This window comes from Stegodyphus dumicola, chromosome X2 (assembly GCF_044657685.1).
Source record: "Stegodyphus dumicola isolate Sdum_Otavi_A_Nest chromosome X2, ASM4465768v1".
NCBI classification, from domain to species: domain Eukaryota; kingdom Metazoa; phylum Arthropoda; class Arachnida; order Araneae; family Eresidae; genus Stegodyphus; species Stegodyphus dumicola.
The window spans coordinates 155,786,637-155,809,640 of record NC_140781.1 but is presented as its reverse complement, the minus strand read 5'-3'; the positions used below and the strand labels follow the sequence as shown (position 1 = coordinate 155,809,640).

Genomic DNA, 23,004 nt, shown 5'->3' with positions numbered 1-23,004 from the left:
GGAAATAGGAACATTTGATCATATCAGTGAGGAAGAAGTTATAATATTCCATATGCAAGTTAACAGAAATGGTATGTTAACCCATCTTTGCCATTTACATAATAATATTAAAGTACTTACACATATATGTAAAATATACTTGTGGATAATAGCAGAACAGACATATACATTTAATTACCTTTGACTTACACAAATTGCAGCTTATGTAAAGGATTTACCTTATATTTCTCTAACTTTTTGAGGTTAAGCGAAACCTAAAATTAATCAGATCTGATTTATATTCAAAAGTAATAGTCGCTGCATATTACAAGTTAACGAAAAGAATACAGAACTACTAATAAGGGGACAGAATATTTTGGTACATTACACCAAACATGCAGCATACTTATTCTTTCAACAGTTTCAGAAATTTTGAGTGGGGAAGTCAAGAAAAGAACTAGTATCCACATTAACATGCACATTTACAGATCGGACGTTAATTTTATATTACACTTAAACAAAACATATTTCATAGGTTCAAAATAATTACTCACCCCAATAATCCAATACTGTAATTTTTCCCTTTAACTCTCCACGGAGTTCCCCCATATCGTATTAAGTCATCATTACGACTCAGGGCATATGTACTAGCCTTATTTTCTTTTCTCTTTACTCGAGGATAATTCGTATTGTCCGTGACAGAATCACCTTTCTTCAGATGCAATTTTTTGTCTTCACCCACAGAAGCACAATTACCATTAAGAAACACCTCTCCATTTTTTACTTCAGTCTTCGAATGCAAATCAAAATTTTCCAATCTTTGATGCGTGTTCCAAATTTCAGTCCATAAATTTAATGCTGGACCACACTGTTCGGGTTGAAACCATCCTATTGCAGGATCCATAAAAAAAATTCTCTTCTCAGAGGTTGGATAACTTTGATACAATAAATTAGGTTCAAAAAACACTAATTTAAGCATAAGACTATAAAGTTTAGCTCATCACTTTCATTTAATAATTTCAAAAAATATTCTGATACGAAAGGACCTGGAAGCGATCGCTAAAGAATTTTGCTGTTGTACGGGTAGAAAACTAGGGTTACTCTTCCGAGTCGAATTTGTCGCCAAACGACTTTAAAGCTTGCTCAAGAATCACTTCTTCAAGAAAAATGGGCTATATTTCATATAGCTCATTTACCGAATAATTAATTTCACAGATTCTCACAATTTCTAAAAGAAGAGATTAATTACATAGACAACATACTGTACTTCGAACACAAACACTCAATACAGCACTGTGCATTTAATCTTGATGCTAGACATTAAAAAGGAATGAAAAGCGCATGCCTGACAAGAAAATATTTTACATAAATGTTTTCGGAAACCTATACGTCAAACAAACAAAATTTTAAAAAAAAATTTTAAAAAAATCGCCAATAACACTATAAAAAATATTTGAAATTTATCAAATATAGCAAAAATAATTTTACTGCATAATGAATCTGGAATGTTAAGCAGGTTTAGTAAAGAGTGATGAGGTTTCATTGCAGGGTATTATTCAAGATTTCGTTTCGTGATGTCCATTTAAACTTGAAAGTAAAATGCCCTCTGCTTTATTTTCAAATGCAAAACCGAAGGACTTATTATTACCGTGTTTGGTTAAAATGAAGTTTTAGGGCCCTAGTCTGGACACCGTCGAGATAGAAGAACGGGTCGCTTTTTGCGATCTACTCGACAGAGAGCGGGTCTGGTGTCATCGTCTCGATCATTACAGAGATCGACGCGTCGGAAATTTTTCCGTCAGCTGGACAGCTGCCGTTTAAGTTTCTGACTGTCGTTTTAGAGCTAAACTGAGGACGGCGGAGGTCACGGATTGTTTTTGAAAGTGTACGTAATAGATATTTTAATTTCTTAAGATTTGTGAAAAACTCGAGTATTTCGCTATAGAAATAATGCATTTGATGCTGACGATTCTACATTATTTATTTATTCTACATTACCAATGCTTTAATTAAATTTTAGTGAAAATAATATATTTGGTGTTTTCCTATTTCACATATAAAGAAGGGGTGCATACTTTTAATTTAAAATTGTAATTTTTAAGCTAATGTATATATCAATGTACTTAATTTCATGTTTTGATGAGTAATTTATAAATTTTGAAATTTTATGTTTTAAATTATAATGTATTTCCCTCTACTTTTATTTGAATTTGTAGTGTATAAAAATGTAATACATTATACATGCATTAAAGAATACGCAGTATATAATTTAAACTATGCACATCCTAAATTCAACATTTACATTAAATTGCTTTGAGTTAAAAAAATTATCTAAGTAGTTTTAACTGTACCGATATCAGTGTCAATTTCCAATAGTTTCTAAAATCTCCTGTATAAAACAAGTTAAATTCCTGTATAATTTTCGGTTAAATTTTTGTCAATATTATAATGCAAGATTTAAAATTAGTTATCAGATTTTTAAATGTGGTCTACTTTTAGATATTACATCAGTTTTGTGTATATTTATTCAGATAAAAAAAAGTGCTTAGTTTTGGTTTTATGTAATTACGGCAAAACCTCGAGGGCTATCTGCCTAAAGAGAGAGTTGCCTTCGTGGAGGACATTCTAAGGAAAACTAGCTCGTATACACGTAACACATGGGGAAAACCACGAAAACGTCCATGCAATCAGCCCGTTCGCGGGATTCCAACCCTGAACCGAACTTCTTGTGTCCAGCGATTTTACCGGCCGCTGGTGAGATCGATTTAAAAAGGGTATAAATATATATGTACTGCAATTTCTTTCACTGCATCTGTTAATATATTTATATATATATATATATTTAAAACAGATTTTCTGTGCCTTAAACTTCTATGCTTCTGGAAGTTACCAATGATATATCGGTCCTATGCGTCCAGCCCGTTCGCGGGATTCGAACCTCGGACCGCACTACCAGTGTTCGGAGATTTTACCGCTCGGCCACTAGTGGGATCGACTTAAAAAGGGCTTAAATAGGAATATGTACTGCAATTATCTTTCACTGCATATATTAAGATCGCTGCAATGTTTCTACCTATTATTTCCTATATTTTTGCAGCATTATGCGCAAAAAATTTTTAAGACCAAATAGGTCTTACGTCTTATTACTAGTTAGCTTCACAATTTCTGTTTTGATTATAATACATTTATATATACATATAGTTATTTATTTAAACCAGGTTTTGTATGCCTTAATTTTTTTATGCTTTTGGAAATTACGAGAAATATGTTGGTAATGACAGATATATTGGTTATCAGAGATATGTTGGTAATGCAACAAACCCGTTCGCAGTATTTGGACCTCGGACCGAACGACCAGTGTTCAGCAATTTTACCACACGGTCACTGGCGGGATCGATTTAAAAAGGGTATAAATAGGAATATGTATTGCAATTTCCTTTCACTGCATATGTTAAAATATGTATATATGTGTGTGTGCAAGATAATATGTTTTATGATTTAACCTATAGTTATTTAATTTTTTTAAATTTTTCTTGCTATTACTTTTGTTAAATGTTTGTTATATTTTTACTCACTGCTTATTGGTATCTACGATACATAGTATATTTGTAACTACGTGATAGGTATAATTCCTGAATAAATAAAATTATTGATATAATCATGGGTTGCTAAAAATTAAAAAAATTTTGATTCAAATTCATTAGGAATATTAAACACGCGTACGCGGTGCTATATTTTAATTATTTGACTTATGACGTTGTTGCCTAACCTTTTCAGACAAATTAATGTATTTTAATCATAAAATTCCTGTTAACAAATAGTTTACAAACATGTAACCTTTCAGAAAATTTCCATTTTGCAAAAGATCATACGTAAAATTATGTTTACGTTTCTTCACATACCTGAAGTTTTGAAAAGGCCATTTCTTTCTGCGTTTAAAATATCCATTAACGTTCTCCATTTCTTTTTTCCAAACTCTTTACTAAATCCAGCAGCGTATTTTTTCGAAAAATTTCACCATTTACTCGAACTCGATTTTTTTTCCTACCGCCATCCTCAGTAATAAGCACGTGCGAAACAGCCCCTTTGACAAAAAAACTACCCCCTTCCCCTGAGCCTGGAGCAATGTAGAAGTGAGATAGACTGGTTGCTATGCAATAAACGTCACTTCCGCACGGAATTTCCACTTCACTTTCCTCCGACGGAATTTGAAGGGTTCAGACTCGCTCTCCTTCTGCTGTCGAGTGGAAAGAGAATTCCGACTGGTTTTCCGATATCGATCTCAACCGGTGTCCAGAGCAGACCCCCTTATTAGACTGAAGTGGGAACGGATTCTCAATCATCGATATCTTGTAATTTTGAGTATTTACAGAACCTTGCAAATAGAAATGGGCTTCGCTAGACCACAGAATGTTCCCTGGTTATCCATTGTTCTCTTCCATCTGGGAAAGAAATCACTGTGCAAACAATTCACGTGCTTCCAGGTCAGCCAGTACCATACTTCTGCACACGAGTTATCTGGCACGGATATGGATAATAGCGCAAGATATTTCACAGGACATTATGCACCGTGCTGATAGGCATATCCAACATTCGTCCAATTCTCCTTAAGCTGCTGATTCCTGCATCACTGTTCGTCAATTCTTGTAACGTTGTGGCCACATCTTCCACTGAGGCCACCGTAACTGGTTTCCGTTTTCTACCTCTTTTCACGCCAAATAAATTGGTCTCTTTGAATTTATCTATCATTTTTTACACGCCGTAAATGATCATGGCCCCTTGATTTTATGCCTTTTAATGTCCGGAATTTCCTGATAGTTGTTAACGCAGAGTCACCGTTCTGATAAAAAAGCTTCACGGGAAGAGCGCGATCCTTCTTTGTCAGTCATGATGAAGCATTCAAGCAAATCATTATGTGTTCCGCTAGTGTTCTGGAACTATTTTTTTCCTCCGCCAAACACAATTCCATTGCCTCACGATTGTTCTGGTAAAATATCAAGTTGCCGGTAGTTTTAAAGTTAGAGCGTTTTGAAATCGCAACTTTAATTATAATCACCCTGTACATCGGAAATTAAACCGTCAGAAAAGGCCAAAGTTTTTCAAAGCTCTGATAAATAAGCTGTGATGTCTTCTATATTTAAGTCACAAAACTATGTACAAAATTACGCGATTTTACTTTAGACTGCTTGCGTTCAAGTGGAAATAATTCTAAACGTTTAACTGCATTGATGTTATTTGATTCGGGCTCGTAGAAATAATTTATTCGAAATGATTTAGTAAGGACTTTAAATGTGCAACCCTTATAGAAAGAAAGGCTTTTAGTTTATACTTTCACAAAAAGTAACCCTTATGAGAAGGATTTTGAAGTCATTAATATTACAATAATAGAAGCAAATATCCCAATCCTCCTTTTTCTAGCATAAATATTCACGCTTTAGTAACTGATGAAATCAGCGCAGTTCATATACTATATTCGAATATCAAACCTGAATTATTAAAAGATTTAATTCCACACGGCTATGAAATTTCTGAAGCATCATACGATAACAAACCAGTCCAAGTATTCTTAGACGCCGATTTTATGTATTCAACGCTAATTGGGAAAGTTAAAAAAAAACTAAAAGAACTTATATATTCAACAGATACTATTCGGTGATACTATTACGGGCAGATTCCAGAAAATCATCTGCATTATTCTACTTCCTGTTTGAAGATTGCATGTACCTCAGTAGAAAATGATTTGAAATGTTTGTGGAATTTTGAGTCTTATTTTCTTGAGTATAGAAAAGAGAAAATCTCGGATAATATTATAGGATTCGAAACGCAGTTGCGGTTTATAAATGGAAGGTATGAGTCACCACTTTTATGGAAGTCTGAGACTTTACGAGAAAATTTGTCTAGTAATTTAGAAATCGCGACAAAAAAAATTGTTGCATAAGAAAAGAGGTTTAAGGGTGATGAGTTATTATTTGAGATATAATGCAGTTATAAAGAAACTATTAAATGACATGATTATTGAAACGTGCAAAAATTGTGCTACACTGGATAAAAGGCACGGCATCTAAGAGGAAGCGTGTGTGTGTGTAATTATGGCAAAGCCTCGAGGGCTATCTGCCTAATAGGAGGGATGCCTTCGTGGAGGACTTTCTAAAGGAAACTGGCTCGTATACACGTTACACATAGGGAAAACCACCTCTAAGAGGAAGCAATTTGTTTTAGAGTATTAGAAATTCAAAAAACTACAGATCCCAGTGCATGGATACACTGTATAGGTAAAGATAATCCTGCGGACTTGGTAACAAGAGGATTAACTAGTAAAGATTTGCTAACTTAAAAAACAAATGGTGGCAAGGCCCAAAATGGTTATTTTACCCAGAGAATACTTGGACCGAGCCGAGGAGATTTGAATATGACTCAGTAGGCCAGGAGATTGAAGCCGAATATAAAGCTTCTGCTATAATTAGCTTCGCATGCGTTTCCAAACAGATAATTCATGTTAATGGGTTTAGCTGCTTTCTCAAACTACTGAAGGTGAATTCTTGGGTATTACGGTTTGTTGATGTTCTTAAGAGGAAAACTAGTATAATGGTTCCTTTTACTATTGAAGAATGTAATCGTGCTGAACAATTTCTGCTGTAAAAGCTGTTCAAAGGGAAGTTTTCTCTGAGGAAATTAATTGTTTAAAGAATGGCAAGCCTTTACTAAAAGACTCTAAAATGTTATACTTAAACCCATTTTTAGATTATGAAGATGTATTGGGAGTGACAGGAAGGCTTGAGAGAACTGTTTAATCTACGGGTGAAAAACACCTTATTATAGTATTGACAAAAATCTAAACTCACTGAATTACTGATTTGGGAATCTTATATACGCTGGTGCAGGTGATAGAAAAATACTGAAAACTAAAAACCAGACAAGTTATAAAATCTCTTCTAGGTAAATGTGTTATTTTCAAAAGATTCAACTTTTCTCCAGGAGACCAAATGGTTGCTACATTACAAGTTCTCCGAGTGGAACACTTAGCCCGATTTACAGTAATTGGGATCGATTACGCTGGTCCGTTATTTGTGAAAAATAATCAAAACAAACAATATATTCTATTGATACCTGTGCTGTTACAAGAAGTGTTCATCTGGACCTAGTCAGTAATATGACAGCAGACGCATTTTTGATTGCCTTCCGACGTTTTGTATCCCGAAGAGGCTTGTGTTCTGTGGTCTTTTCTGACAATGCACGTATTTTCAAACGTGGTGAACTTAAGCTGAAACAAATTTGGTCAGTAATAATACAAAAATAATGTAGTCCAGAAGTAAAAACTTTTTATGCTGCTAACGGAATTAAGTGAAAATATATTGTGGAAAGAGCAGCCTGGTGGGGAGGGTTTTATGAACGTAAGGTGCGTTCCGTGAAAGTCCCTCTACGGAAAGTCATCTCTGACAATTCAAGAATTACTCATTTACAAGACCCTTTTGCGTCCCATACACTCATATGCCTGTTATGTTTGGGGATATGCTAGTTTTACTAATGTAAAGAAACTCCAAATACTGCAGAATATCTTACTCAGACAAGCGGCGAATTGTTGATGGTTCATCAGAAACTCGGCAATTCACCAAGAGCTTGAGATATCAACTTTATATGTTCATTTTGCTAATCTTGTAGAAACATTCTACAAAAATATCCCGAATGTTAACAACAGCATTATTCCAGTGCTTAACTATGATTATAACATTGATAGCAATAGAAAACGACCGCTTGCGGTCCTCAGGTACCTCGATCAGTAACTGTCTTTCAAATAACTCATTTACCTAGTTGTCCCACCTTAATTATTTCTATACACTATCTCATACTGGTTGGGGCTCACCAGCGGCCGAGCGGTAAACTCGCTGAACACTGGTAGTTCGGTCCGAGGTTCGAATCCCGCGAACGGGCTGGCTGCATGGGCGTTTTCGTGGTTTTCCCCATGTGTAACGTGTATACGAGTCAGTTTCCCCTAGAAAGTCCTCCACGAAGGCATCCCTCCTCTTAGGTAGATAGCCCTCGAGGCTTTGCCATACTCACAAACACATACTGGTTGGTTTTCTGGTGTAGCTGCTTTTGTTGCATATATTGACCTGTATGTATTGTATACATTTATTTTACACCATGCCTTTATGTCCATGCTATTTTATGTTATTTACTCCTATTATGTAAACTTCGCACATGAGAGACTCAAATTCTGTGAGCTTAAGGCATTTCTTTTTCCACGCCATTTGCTTATCTGCGCACTTACCTTCGTCATGTCCTGCACCGCAGGTGTGTTTCTGTTGGACTCTTTTACGTGCTCACCCAGATTATGAACTGTTCTGAACTTTCATTTTCTTCGACACAAATTATAAACTTACAAAGATTCGAAAGTCAGAATCATTGCGCCGGGATAGCGTCTACAAGCGGGCACCCGTTTTGCGAACCTCATCGAGTTTGCCTGAGCCGACTACTCAGCAGTTGCAAACTGTTCTTACCGAAATTGAAGGGATGATTAACTCTCGGGCAAATGCCTAAGTTGGAAGTGACTTAGATGAACCACAGGCTTTAACTCCTGCTTATTTTCTTTTTGGAAAAGGAATATCTTCGTTGCCTTCTGGGAGACTTCACCTTATTCAAATTTTTCTTCCAAGAAGTCTTTGATAAAGATCTATAATTATAGCGAAAAATCAATGAATTCCTTTTGGTCCAGGTAGAAAAAAGAGTATTTGTAGAATTTAAGATCTGCTCATTCGAACTTGATTAAGAATAATGTTCCCGAATTTAGGTAGTTAGTTTAGAAGTTAATGATATAGTTTTAGTCGAGGAGGATCATTTTATCAGGATCAATGTTCCGTCTTACCTTCTTCGGGAACATGCAAGGACCTGACTCGGAACAGAGAGCTTACTAAAGCTATGTTCAAAACTGTGGGAAGTAAACAGGATACACAAGAAGGGTATACAAAACCCTTTTATTTTTTCTCTATTTACAATAACTTCCGTACTTCGGAATACACAGACCCGCTACTTGGGGTCTAACGTAAAAATATAAAAATAGAACTAAACTCTAAGTTAACTTTAAAATAATAAACGTGGAAGATTGGCCTTATATTAACAGGAAGCCGTATGTAGTACAGAGAACTGTGAACACTACAATACGTTTAAAATTTATCAAGAGGATTAAAACCTCTGGCCTGGAAGGCAACCAGCAGCTGCGTAAAACTTCTAAGGTAAGCGGCCTGCTTCGACTCACTGCTTCCTCTCTCTCGCTTGGCAAAAAGCCACAACTTAAATACTTGGCGTTCGCCAGACAAATTTTGCATAAATACTTTAACGCTTATAATTCTGGCCGGAAGTAGAAAATAAGAAGTGATAGTAAAGATTTAAAATAAAATAAACGTTAGTAAAACTTAAGATCCTTACATACTTCCCGCTAGAGTTAATTAGTTTGAAACTGAGGTCTAAAACGACCTTGTTGAAAACTTTTAGCTCTAGAATCTAACGCGAGGCCAATCTTTTACAAACATTTTTCGCTAGAAACTAGAAATTTAAAAGAAAGAAATTTGTTTTTACAATAGCAGCTCCCAGGACACAATTTTTCATCTGTACTGCATCTAAACAGGAGCTTTTATTCAAATCTGGTTCCTTCCAGAGATCTGGAAGGAAAACTAGTTTAATGAAATGTTACACAATGAAATGGCAAGTAACATGTATAATTATATTTCTCTTAACATTCTTATTTCATTCATGACTATTTTAATTATCTCTCCCCGTGCTCTCTGACATGTGTTGTAAAAGAACACCAAACACGAATGTGTTTATGTCTATATGTTCAACACTTCCTCCTACAATCAAAACACTAACGTGTTAAAATTCAACATACCAAGACCTCGTAACACACCCTAATTTCAACTCTAAACCCTGAGGTACTATTCTGAAAGTGGCTAACTCTGAAGTGTAGCGTCGGAGAGCCTAACTACATCATTCAACCTTTAACACATATTCACCATGATTTAGTCTTTTTACAGTCACACGAATAAAAAAATTTTAACATTCACTTTTACCATATCACGGTATTTCTTAACATTTAAAATAACAGTTCACATTGTATATAAGAACATATTAACATGCCGTTAATTTTACACATTTGAAAACATACATTAGTAGTACATTGTTAACTTCTATTCTTTTCAAAGCAAGTGCCAATTCTTTCTACATTGAAATAATACATTTCAAAAAGTCTTTCAGACTAAAACTTCTTTCTTGCCAGAATGTTTTAAATAATATTTATACAATAATTTTTTACAATATTTAAGTCTTTACACAACGCTATTATACATCAACTTTAGTTTTACGCGAGAGTAATTTAAAAACATAATACGAAAATCGGTAACAACTCATTTCTCGCCCTTTTGGCGATAAAGGTAGACCTCGCATGAGGTAAAACTTCTTGAAATCTGCCACTTGCAGTAAGAATGAAAGATTAACTTAAGTTTGCAAAGTAACATAAAATTTTACTTATCTTTGTGATATTCGGACATTCTTTTCTGGGCCCAGTCCTTAAAGGTAGTGCAGATAGTTGTTTGATTTATCCTCCTTCTTGTACGGGCTCGCCCTTCAGTGCCTTCCTCTAGATGCTTTCTTTTTTCTCCAGTTCGGTCACCCTTGAATACCTTCTTTTTCGCTTCTGCCTGTGGTCTTGGTCGTTTGATGGGAGCTGGTCTTGGCGGAACCGGGAAACTTCTTTCGTGTTCCTGCTTGGACCTCGTTGCTGGCCGTTCAAAATTTCCTTGTAACTTTTCCTCCGTCGCTGGTGGCCCTTCCGCAGTTCGGCGACATTTGCTGCGGAGAGTCCTGTCGGATGAGTAGATCTTCCGTTTTAGAGCCGGGTTATAGTTGCCGTCATTTCTCCTGGTTCTCTTTGCATACGTCGTCCTTCTCCCTTCTTCATTCTGGGGGTGTTCGCGAGCTCTCTTTTCTGGACGGTGGAACGGCTTCTTTTTCTTGTTATCTTCACTTTTCCCGCGGGGAAACTTTCTTTTCACTTGCTCCTGCCTCTTAATGGCTTGCCCTTGTACTTGTAGTTGTTCCACCTCTGGAGCTTGTGCCTGCTGTGTCTGCCGTGCCGGATCCTGCAAAAGATCTGAAAATATTTGCATTTTATTACGATCATAGTAGGGTTTGATTTGATCAATGTTTGCGGAGCAGGTTTCACCATTTCTGGCTTTTAACACTACTACAGCGTGAGTTATTTTTTCTATAACATATGGTCCTTCAAATCGTGGAAAAAATTTGGCAGTTTTATCTTCTGGTGCTGAAGAAAGTGAATGCTTAATTTTTAAAACTTCATCCCCTACTTTATAAGTTACTCCCCGTCGTTTCAAGTCATAATAGAGTTTCTGTTTTTTCTGTGCTACTTCAGTATTCTTCTTTGCTTCCTTAATTAGTTTTTCTATATCACCCATTTTAAATTCTGGGGCTCTTTGTTGCACATAAAATAATTTATCTAACGGCGTTATAATCTTTCTGCCTAGAAATAACTCAGCAGGAGTTTTGCCCGTTGTATCATGTTTTGCGGTCCTAAGGGCGAAAGCAAATTCATTGACATAGTTATCCCAGCTTTTATGAAAATTTTTAACATAACTACGGATAATGTTCACTATATTTCTGTTGACCCGTTCCGCTATATTTGATTGCGGCCGATACGGGACCATTTTTAAATGACGTATGCCCAGTTTTTGGCACATGTCTTCAAATATATTACTTACAAATTGAGGACCATTATCCGATATAACTTTTAGGGGCGCCCCGTATTTTAAAATATATTTATTTAAAATAGAATCAGTAACTAATTTCGCGGAGGCTCGTTTTAAGGGAATAATTTCGGTCCATTTACTAAAATGATCAACCATAACAAGGAAATAGCGACTTTTATTTAACTGACTTTTTGGGAAAGGGCCCAATAAATCGATGCCAATTATTTCATTTGGAAATTCGGATTTAATACTATTTAGAAACCCGGCCGGGCGGAAATTAATATAATTAACTGCTTGACATGTTGGGCAGGACTGAACATACGCCCTTGTTAACTTTTGCAGTTCAGGAAAATAGACTGCCTCGCGTATGCGTTGGATAGTTTTTCGAATACCAGCATGAGAAACTAAAGGGCTGTCATGGAGCTCCTGCAGGATATTTAATCTAAGACTAGCTGGGATAACAGGTCGAAATTCGTTGTTGGAATTTGTAGTTTTTGTATAAAATAATAGACCATCTATTAGTTCGTAATGGGTCGCCCTATTTCTTATCGCCACAATATCTTGGTGGCTAAAATTTTCAGGATCCTTTAAATACTCATAAATGCTTCCAAACTCAGGATCCTTACCCAGTTCGGTTATTACAGTTTCTCGGGAATTTATTGTACATGCTGTGAGCATTGCCACCTTTACAGTATTACCTTGTTCATCTATTTTAATTCTTGATAGGGCATCTGCTACGATATTTTCCTTTCCGGGGGTATGCTTGATTACCAGATTATATTCTTGTAGCTTGAGTGCCCATCTTATTAACCTTGGGGATAAGGGTTTCCCTGAGTACAATCTAGTTACCGCCGCATGATCAGAGTACACTGTTATTGGCGCCTTTCCAAAATAGACTCGGAACTTTTGCACTGCTAACAGAACTGCAAGTGCCTCTCTCTCGGTCGCGGAATAGTTTCTTTGTGTTTGATTTAAAGTTCTACTAAAAAATGCCACGGGCTGCTGATTTTGCGAAAGAACCGCTCCTACCGCATAATCCGAAGCATCCGCTGAAATTTCTAAATTCTCATCCTTTTCAGGAAATTTCAACACAGGGGCTTGCGTTAATGCTTGTTTTAATTTTTCGAAAGCACTATTGGCTTCGGCCGTCCACGAGAATCTTGCCTTTTTCCTTTTTAATTTTAACAATGGCTCAGCGATAGCTGCAAAATCTTTTATAAAGGACCTATAATATGAACAAAGTCCTAGAAAAGAAGAGAGCTTCTTTGCCGTGTTTGGTGTCGGATACTTTTGTACAGCGATTATTTTTGATTCGTCTGTCTCTATTCCTTTGTGAGATATCTTGTAACCTAAATATTTTAATTCAGGGGCTGCAAATTTGCACTTTTCGACATTAACTTTTAGACCGGCCTCATTTAATAAAGAAAACACCTGTCTTAAATCCTGTACATGTTGGTCGAGATTATCACTAGTAATAATGATATCGTCTAAATAGATAAATGTGGACTTTCCAAGAACAGGTCTTAACACAATGTCCATACATCGCTGAAATGTTGCCGGGGCCCCTGAAAGGCCAAACGGCATACGCAAAAATGCATAAGTGCCAGACTTGGTTATAAAAGCAGTCTTAGGCACGTCCTCAGGCCTAACCCCTATTTGAAAATAACCAGTCGTTAAGTCTAAAGTCGTCATATATTTGGTGGATGTTATGTTCCTTAGAATTTCCTCAATAATAGGTAACGGATATACCGGATATTTAGTTATGGAGTTTAATTTACGGTAATCAATCGCGAATCTCCACCTTTTTGGATGTGTCAAAGGATAGTCATTATTTTTCTTACATAAAACAACCGGGCTAGCATAACTACTTGAGATGGGCGTTATGATATTTTTACGTAGCATATCGGTGATATGCCATTCTATAATTTTTTCCTTATTCTTATCATACCGGTATGCTTTGTGGCGAACTGGCATTGAATCTCCGGTGTCAATACTATGGTTAGTAACCTGAGTAAATCCTGGAATATCACTAAATAACGAAGCAAATTCACTTACCACTTGTCGGATTATTCTTTGCTCGTCATTAGGCAGGGGGTCAAGACTTAACATCGGCGGTTCAGCCTTTTCTGCACGAACTGGTTTCATTGTCAGCTTAAGGAACGCTTCATTAAAATCCAGTGTTGCTTGTGCTTCTGAAAGAAAATCTATTCCTAAGATTATATGTGCTTGCAGATTCTTTACTATAAAAAACATCACCTTTACTTGTTCGTCCTTGATACGGATATACAAAGGTACTTTAACTACGCACTTACATTTTTCTCCTTGCGCCGCTAACACTGTCGTATTATCCGCATTATATATGCGGTATTTGCGAAAATACTTCCTAAAAAAATCTTCTGCCACACAGGAACACTGCGCGCCGGTATCCAGGAGTGCGGTGGCTGGTATATTATTCACCAAGACTTCAATCTTCGGAAGAGTCAAATTTTTCACCATTACTGTATTTAACATGTAGGAAGAGGGGTTTTCGTGGCCTTCGGATTTCCGCACCCTCTCGTCAGCAGAAATCCGTTTTAGTTTAAATTATTTTTCCTTTCCGTGCTTTCCTTCTTTTTCCACTGGCCTTGAGACTTTTTTCCTGGGTTGCTATTGAACTGTCGACGTTCGCCGGCTGTTTTTGAATGCTCGGGTTTCCTTGCCCACTGATTCGCTTTTTCTCCGTAGCCGTGTGCTTGAGTTTGCTGTAGTCTTGGCGTACCAAATTGGTTTCGCTGTTGATATTGGCGTCTTCTTTCGACGTCCGCCGTTCTTCTACTTTCAAACTGGATTGCTAGCTCAAATAACTTTTCCAGTGTAGTCGGATTTCTTAATTCAATAAAGTCTTGCACTTGGGGCAGTAACCTCGGCAAAATCACTTGAATAATTTCAGGATCCGGACGGTTTCCATACAAGAGCTTGAAAACGTGAATTTTTCTTAAAATAAAGCTCGAGAGGTTTTTGATTCTTTGTTGATATATACTGAAAAGTTCCGTTTCTAATTTCGCACGATCCCTTACAACAGGGAAGGCTTTTAGTAGGGCAGTCTTGAAATTTTCGTAAGTATAGGTGGGACTTCCTGCTTGACCCAAGAGACTTCTGCCTATACATTTGAACCAGTTAAGCGCTTGGCCCCTCAAAGCGCTGGTAGCTAAGGTAACTTTTTGAAACTCGTGCACGGGGTAGAGCATGAAGTGGTCATCAATTTTTCCAAAAAACTGGTTACCGGTGAGTTTCCATTAAATGTTGCTTCTGGTTTCATCGAAGCGCGCATGGTCTGGACGATGTAACCAAATCCTTCCAGGGCGGCAGCTGGCATTTCTGGATTCTGAGCCGCTTCTGCAGGCAGCACAGGTTCTTCTTGAAACTCGGCCATGGTTATTCGTCTTCGTTGGGCGCCACTATCAGGATCAATGTTCCGTCTTACCTTCTTCGGGAAGATGCAAGGACCTGACTCGGAACAGGGAGCTTACTAAAGCTATGTTCAAAACTGTGGGAAGTAAACAGGATACACAAGAAGGGTATACAAAACCCTTTTATTTTTTCTCTATTTACTATAACTTCCGTACTTCGGAATACACAGACCCGCTACTTGGAGTCTAACGTAAAAATATAAAAATAGAACTAAACTCTAAGTTAACTTTAAAATAATAAACGTGGAAGATTGGCCTTATATTAACAGGAAGCCGTATGTAGTACAGAGAACTGTGAACACTACAATACGTTTAAAATTTATCAAGAGGATTAAAACCTCTGGCCTGGAAGGCAACCAGCAACTGCGTAAAACTTCTAAGGTAAGCGGCCTGCTTCGACTCACTGCTTCCTCTCTCTCGCTTGGCAAAAAGCCACAACTTAAATACTTGGCGTTCGCCAGACAAATTTTGCATAAATACTTTAACGCTAATAATTCTGGCCGGAAGTAGAAAATAAGAAGTGATAGTAAAGATTTAAAATAAAATAAACGTTAGCAAAACTTAAGATCCTTACAATTTAACCCGACATTTTTTCGAGATTGGGCAGAATCCTTGAGTTATTTCCTAGAAGAGACGGCAAGGTGAGGGCTTACAAGTTAAAAACCGAATCATCGGTTATCAGACGTCCTGTACAACTTTTGTACAATTTAGAACTTCAGAAGTAAAGTTTTATCTTCAGTGTTAGTTTGCAAATATGTATTGTGAGTACATCTTTTTATGGCTGTTTATTATTTTTTGAATTATTCTGTTAAAATTTGTAATTCTAATAACCTCCATGCACAAATTTAATAATTTAAAATGTGCTTAAGCTCACAGAGTAATGGTATGCTCTCTTAGGGGCCGTTGAATAATCTTCTAAAAAAGGTGAATATTGTTTTTTTTTTTTTTTTTTTTTTTTTTTTTTTTAATTTAGATAATATTATATTTAAATTCCTTAATGTTCAATCTAAATTCCCAATTATTTAGATGAAATATATTTTTTCTTGTGGTTGGAACTCGAGTGTTTTTGTAGTATGAATGTATACTGTTTATGTACAAGTTTGATGAACCCCCTGCGGTTCATGGGGGGGGCAAGCTGTTAAAAATAAAATGATCATACGAGCAGACGACCGTGCGTTTGTAGCGTCTGATATTTTTCCCGGTAGAACTTGCAAGAAGATTTTATGTAAACAAATCTTTAGTAATTCCATGTAACGTATTTTTTTGCTCACTAGGCAGCTTTTTTATTTCCTCTTTCTCGGACTAATTACTCTTGGATTTTTCAGTCTAATATGTTTTTGTATGTGATGTGAATAAAAATTTTAAAAAGAATGGACGACATGTTCTTTATGCAAGAATTTCGTTTAATTTTCTAGTGATATTATTGTTTTTTTGCAATATACACACCTTTTAAAGGGCTACTGGGCTTTAAGGAATCCAGTCTAAAAATTCTGGTGGTGGCTAATTATTATCTACCACCTTATAGACCGGACGCCACTTGTAAACTCTATTAGAATATTTAAAAGTGGGGAACTAAAAAAATCCTCAGTGCCCTAAATTCAAACTCCAGGCCTCTCGAATGCGCATCGAACAAGTTTCCAGTTTGACCCAGAATGCATGCGAAAAGGAGGGAGAAAATGTTTTATATACACCCCCGACTGGGGTTTAGGAAACCCAATCGCCAAATCCTGGTAGTTGGAATAATCGTCCATCATCTTTTGGGGAGTCATTCAGAATTTTTCAGTGTCAGGTAACTGAAGTAATCCTCAGTGTCCTCGTCGGGATTCGAACTCCGGAACTCCTGATTTTGTGTCGAGCATGTTTCGAGATACACCACGAAGTCATGCCAAAATAAGGGACAAAATACTATATAGCTTCTCTTGGAGAAATTCCGTTTCATCAAATGGCTACCCATCCAATCTCGTATTCAGAGCTGCATTTATCACCTTCCCAACTTATTTGAAAATTACTTTCAGGAGAAATGTCTAATTATATATTCAAGGCAGCTTAATAGCCAAAGCTCCACCTTAATTCACTTCTTTATATGGAAATCTTATTGACCTGTCAGACGATAATACACTGAATACAAAATTCGATAGCAGAGAAGTAACTGACATTTGGTGCCGACTGTTAAACTTTATTTGAGTTAATTAAAGATTCTAAGCACCCTTCTCCTGACTTTGTAGTACTTTAAAAGACTTCGTGATAATTCATTAAGCAATCTTCAACGTCACGTACATTTTACGATAGCTAAGAAATCATAACGTTACACTGGCGTCTGTCTCAGAAAACTTCAAATTTACTTTCTCCCGCTCAACGTCACAAGTTCCGTCGGCCACAGTTAATCCCATGGAGGGATTTGGATTTATCGTCGTCACCCTGAGGGCTGGTATCAAGCATGCAGCCACTTTTGACGGAAAGACCTCAAGCCTGAATCTTATCGAACTGTTAAATTCCCATTTTCAACTACATCCAGTGCCAGAGGCCCAAAAATTTACTTTTTCAACGTCCGCATTTACGAGTAGAAGCCAGGGTTCCACATCGTATAAGCGCATTGGAAAATTTGTATTGGGTGAACCTGGGAGCGAGAACTACACCTTCGAAAATTTTAAAATCACTCTCATTGAATTGTCAAGATAGAGCCAAATTCGAGTCGGAGCTAATTAGTAAATTTCAGATTTAAAGTCCATTATTTGAGAGCTTTTATCTTATGAAATGTCTAGATATTTAATTTGTTTTACGACAAGAGGCCGGATGAAGAAATTATTCAAGTTATTTTGTTTTGATTGTTACCCCAAGTCCAGGATTGTTTTGAGCTCCAAAATTCAATAATGTTGGAAAGCTTAATCGAATTAGCCACTAAGTTCTAAAACAGACCTGTGGCAGAAAGAAAAACGCAGGGTACGGCGAGAGGCCAAATGAGCGAAATTTTACAGCAGTGCCTCAACAAAGACCGTCATTTGTGCCCAAGAAACAATTTGAGGAAAAAAAAAGAATTCTCACGGGAGTAACAGTGTTCAAAATGGGCAAAAGAAAAGTCAGGGGGACAAATTAAACTAGGAAAGGGTGCTGTGTCAAGAGGGTACAGTTAGCCCTGAATCAAGAAAAATCCCTCAAAAGTTCAACTAAATACTGTAATAGTTAAAATTTTGGTACTGCCAATACTGCAGGTATCACTAAATAATACCCCGCAGAAGCACTGATCAATACCGGAGCCCAATGTAGTTTTGTTTCCGAAGCGGAACTTATTCTGAAATATATCCGAAATCATAGAACTTTTTAACTTAGGAGAGGCAAAAGGTATTGCCACACAAGGCAAAGAGTGTACATGCACTGGTAAGGTGTTATTGCATGTACAAGCGAAGGACAAAAAACTAAACATTATTTTCTTTGCTGTAAGAAATTTAGAAGCCGTCGTAATTTTAGGGGTAGATATCATATAGGCGGCAGAGGCCCATCTTAATTTTCAAGACTGTGTTTTGCATCTACGGATGAATAAGCTGTTAGAAAGAGGAACCCAGCCACCGGTAATTTCGGTCAAGCACGGAAGAAAAAGAGAAATTAAAAGGACTTGTAAGAGAGTTTTAATATCTTTTTGATGATAGTCGAGGTTACACACATATAGTCAACCACGAGATTGTTACAGAGACTGCTTCCTCAGTGAGATCAAAACCTTACCCGCTATGATAAAATGAAAGAAAAAATAATTGAAGACCATGTAAACGACATACAAAAAAATAAAATTTAACTCCTATCAGCAGTCGTTATGCTAGCCCAGTGGTGCTGTGTAGAAAGAAAACTGATCTTCCCCCTGCCAACCACAAAGCAGGGCGATTCGCCATTGATTAACCTTCTAAAACCGGTCCGAAATTTTCCTAATATAGCCTTCAGACCAGCGCGATCCGAAACAGTTTTGTCCATGGAGGTAAGAAGTTAGATGGAGTGGCCCTAAGCCGGTTTCCCCATACCCTGCTTTGAAGCACTGGCGATTCCTTCTTTGGTGACCAAAACATTGGGTAATTTACCATTGAGTTCAATGGGTTTTGACACGATCGGATGTAAATATTTTGTAGTTACATCGTAAATATGCATTTAAATGTATATATTTTCTTTTTCTACAATACTTCAGAGTCCTAAGTATATGAAAAGAATACATTTTTAAACAACATTTCATTCTGAACGGAATTAAATGCTATACTTTTCACAGAACAGTTTGCTCAGAATGGTTTAATTTGAAATATTTTCACAAGTTTTCGTTAATTACATTAGGAAAAAAATTTCAGATAATTCAGTTTGATTCGGTTAAGGATTACAAAAATTAAGATCAAAGTTTATTGTATTATTAAAAATTATGCATTATTTCTTTTCTATTTATAGAGCTTCTTCCTAAAATACTTTCTCAAATATGACGTGATTTTTTAGCTTCTAAGGCATCTTTTAAATCGAAAACTATAAGTCAGTTTATAATTAATGCTCTATTCGGTTCATTTCAAATTAGAGCACCTTTTAATTTAATAGCGAAATACTTTAAATAGTACTTAACTTTCTCTGAATATTTCTGAAAGGGAATAAAGTAAGGATTATTTTTTAAATATTATTTAAAATTTGTAACTGACTTATTATAAAATGTAAGGGGAATAATTCTTTTAATTATACTTATTAGATTTTTTTACACTTAATTTCAACAATACATATTCCAAAACTCTTCTTTATTACTTTCTTAAATACGCATCTCATAGAAATTACTTTACAATACTTTTTAATAGATTGCTTTCCAGTACGAATAATTCTTGCTTAAATAATTTTATAACGTATTTGTAAACATTATGTCAATTTATGTTTACAATTCAATGTTAAGGTTATTATATATTTAGATAATATTTATAATCATTATAAATTTAGATACATTTAATAATTAGATTTCTTCACAGTAACTTTCTCAGTTATTTATCAATGAATAAATCCTTCATTTCAAATGCATTTATAAATAATTTAATAAATATTTATGTATTTTGTCAAAGAAAGATACATGCTTTTTGGAAGCACATGCATAAATACCCATACATATTTCATATTTTTCATTTCCGCATGTGGAAATCTTTAATTTCTGTGCATTCACTATATTTTTCGAGTAAAGTAATTTACACTAATTTTAAAAAGTACATGTTACAATAATATGTGGATGTGAAAAAAATTTGTTTTATTTAAAACATTTTGGCGTCTGGAATATAAAATAAAGTATTAATAATAAAATAGCATAAAATAAAGTATTAAGGGTATCGAAAAATGTATACAATTTTAAAGGTACGGTGAGGTATTTTTCATGCTTTAAGCATAACGTTTTTGCTAAAATCTATATTTTTATAGTTCAACAGCTTAAAATTTTATGAAACAAATTTATAATCAAAATCGCTATTGTTAGTTATCGAAAAATAACCAAGATGTGAGTTTTGCGTAAATGTCGCTAAACTATACAAATTGCTATTATCCATCATACTAGGAATATTTCTTTTATACGGAAGTGTCCCGTTTTTCGATTTTTCGATACGGAAGTGTCCGTTTTTCGTATGGAACTGTCCTGTGTTGAAATACTATGAGAAGGCTGTTAAGCGAGCTTCTGAATGTAAACAAAAAACACCCCATCTGGTGACCGAAGCTTCGGAGCAGTGCTTCACTTCTAATGCCGGTTTGGCCACTCCTTCCTTACTTACCTCCATGAGTTCGGGCGTTCGATATTCGGAGGAGGATCGTACAGGAACGTTTCTTTGGACAGTTTTTATGTACTCCCAACGAGGAATCTAGCTGTGCAGAGTTTATGCGGTCGTTTTGGGACACCTTGTATTACGTATAGTACATCTTTCATTTCGCACATTACATCATTATATTACGCATTTTACGTCATTAAATCATTACATCATTCGTTAGGTACACTGCGCAACAGTTCTATATCTCCTGTTCTACTGGGCCGATTGACGAAATTCAACTTGCGTTTTTCATGTCTCGAAAGCCCGGCTTAGGATATGTATTAGATTTATATATAGCATTGTTCTAATACAGGTATTTTGACACAAAATCGGTTTTTTTCCTGAAATAACATATCAATTTTTTTCCATATTTCGATTCTACGACGTAAGTTACTCCAAACTACTAAATTTTGTAAAATTCGCACGAGTAGTTTTTAAAAAATTAGCTCTCAAAGTTTTAGCTCCTCAATGTTAACTTATTATATATTTATTAATCTCTCTTTTTTATTAAACTTATTTGATTTTTCCTTTCAAATTTCGAAGTTCAGGTTCTTTCTAAATAAAATTCACTCATTTTTATGATTTATTTTTTAAATTTGTATTTTTAAATAATTTTTATAAATTTTTCAAAAAAATTTTTGAATCATAATCTATAAAATTTTTACCATCATCTTAAAGTAGACGTATTTCTAAGCATATCTGCAAAAAATTACTATTTTTTATTCAAAATTTCTGAAGATATACGTGACTTTATACAGCAGAAGTCCAGAAATCCGCAAAGCTTGTGCGGATTTTAGGATTTTGTGGATTTCAAGACAGAAAAGATAAATCATAATATTCAGACTAAAAGTGCAAAAAAATAGGGCGTATTAGATACATTTAATTAAATTATTATATACATTATTGCAATAACTTATATGCATTAAATTATTATTACATATATAAACTGATTATATTATATTTTTCATTTACATTAGGCTCCTCTATTTTTAAATCAGCATGAATCTGCTTCCCCTTTTCTCATCCGTTAAAAAGGATGTAAAGGGGATCCGTCTCATCCCCTTTACACATCATAACATATTAGCTCTTAACCAACGTAAGCAATGGATATTCTTGAACTGTTAGATATTTTAAAAATCTATGCCATTAAGACAGATGACGGAACGAATTTTTAAATTTTCGAGAAGTTAAATTCATCTAAAAAAATTGATCAGAAGAAGGTAAAGGAAAAAAAAAATATTAAAAAAAATATAATTAAAAAATAAAATTTATCGTATTAAATTTATATTATTGAACAAATAAACCTACAGTAATTTCTTAATTGAAGCACAACTTATGATTTTTTTTTTTTTTTGCATTCGCTGGTAAATTGAAATTAAAAAAAAATAATGTAACAAAAAGTAATTAACCAAAAATTAAAAAGAATAATGTAACAAAAAGTAATTAACCAAAAATTAATAAAAATAACTACCCAGAAATTATACAAAATATGATGTCAGCTTCACTTCTAAAATAACTGACAAGTGATCATAGCCGTAATTGAAAAGTGATCAGAGCCGGCGTCAGAGCGAGTGCAACCGGTGCGATTGCGCAAGGCAGCAAAATTCAGAAGCGGCAAAATTTTTAGAATTTAGGCAGGAATCGGGCCCCAGAGTTTTGGGTTTGCCGAACTTGCACCGGAAAGTAAAATGGTCTAAGACCGGCATCGAACTAAAATTCTCAGTGCTAAATTTTATGTATGCCATTTTCCTAGTTTTTGTGATAAATTAATTAATACTTAGATAATTAATATAATATGAATGATGTTCTTTTTATCGTTTGCAAACATATGAGAAAAGTAAAAAGGATTATTTACAGAAAAAAAAAAAAAAAAAAAAAAAAAAAAACATGCAATTTAATCAAAAGCATTAGAATTATTGAATGTATTTGTAGATTCTCATCTTCTCAGGAAGAGTATACTAACTCGAGACTCAAGCTGGATTCTGACCGACTTATCGCTATGAAAATTAAGAAAACAGAGAACGTAAGAAGGGTGTA

General features: G+C 35.4%; 1 protein-coding gene across 1 annotated transcript in view; it reads right to left on the bottom strand.

Moving 5' to 3' along the window:
• The window catches only part of LOC118199401 (terminal nucleotidyltransferase 4B-like), a 106,016-nt gene extending 104,693 nt beyond the window's left edge, over positions 1 to 1,323 (bottom strand). The window contains exon 1 of the mRNA XM_085809589.1: positions 534 to 1,323. Coding sequence (XP_085665715.1) covers positions 534 to 958 — 425 coding nt within the window. The 5' untranslated portion in view covers positions 959 to 1,323. The remainder of the gene's footprint in view (positions 1 to 533) is intronic.
• Positions 1,324 to 23,004: the final 21,681 nt, after the last annotated feature.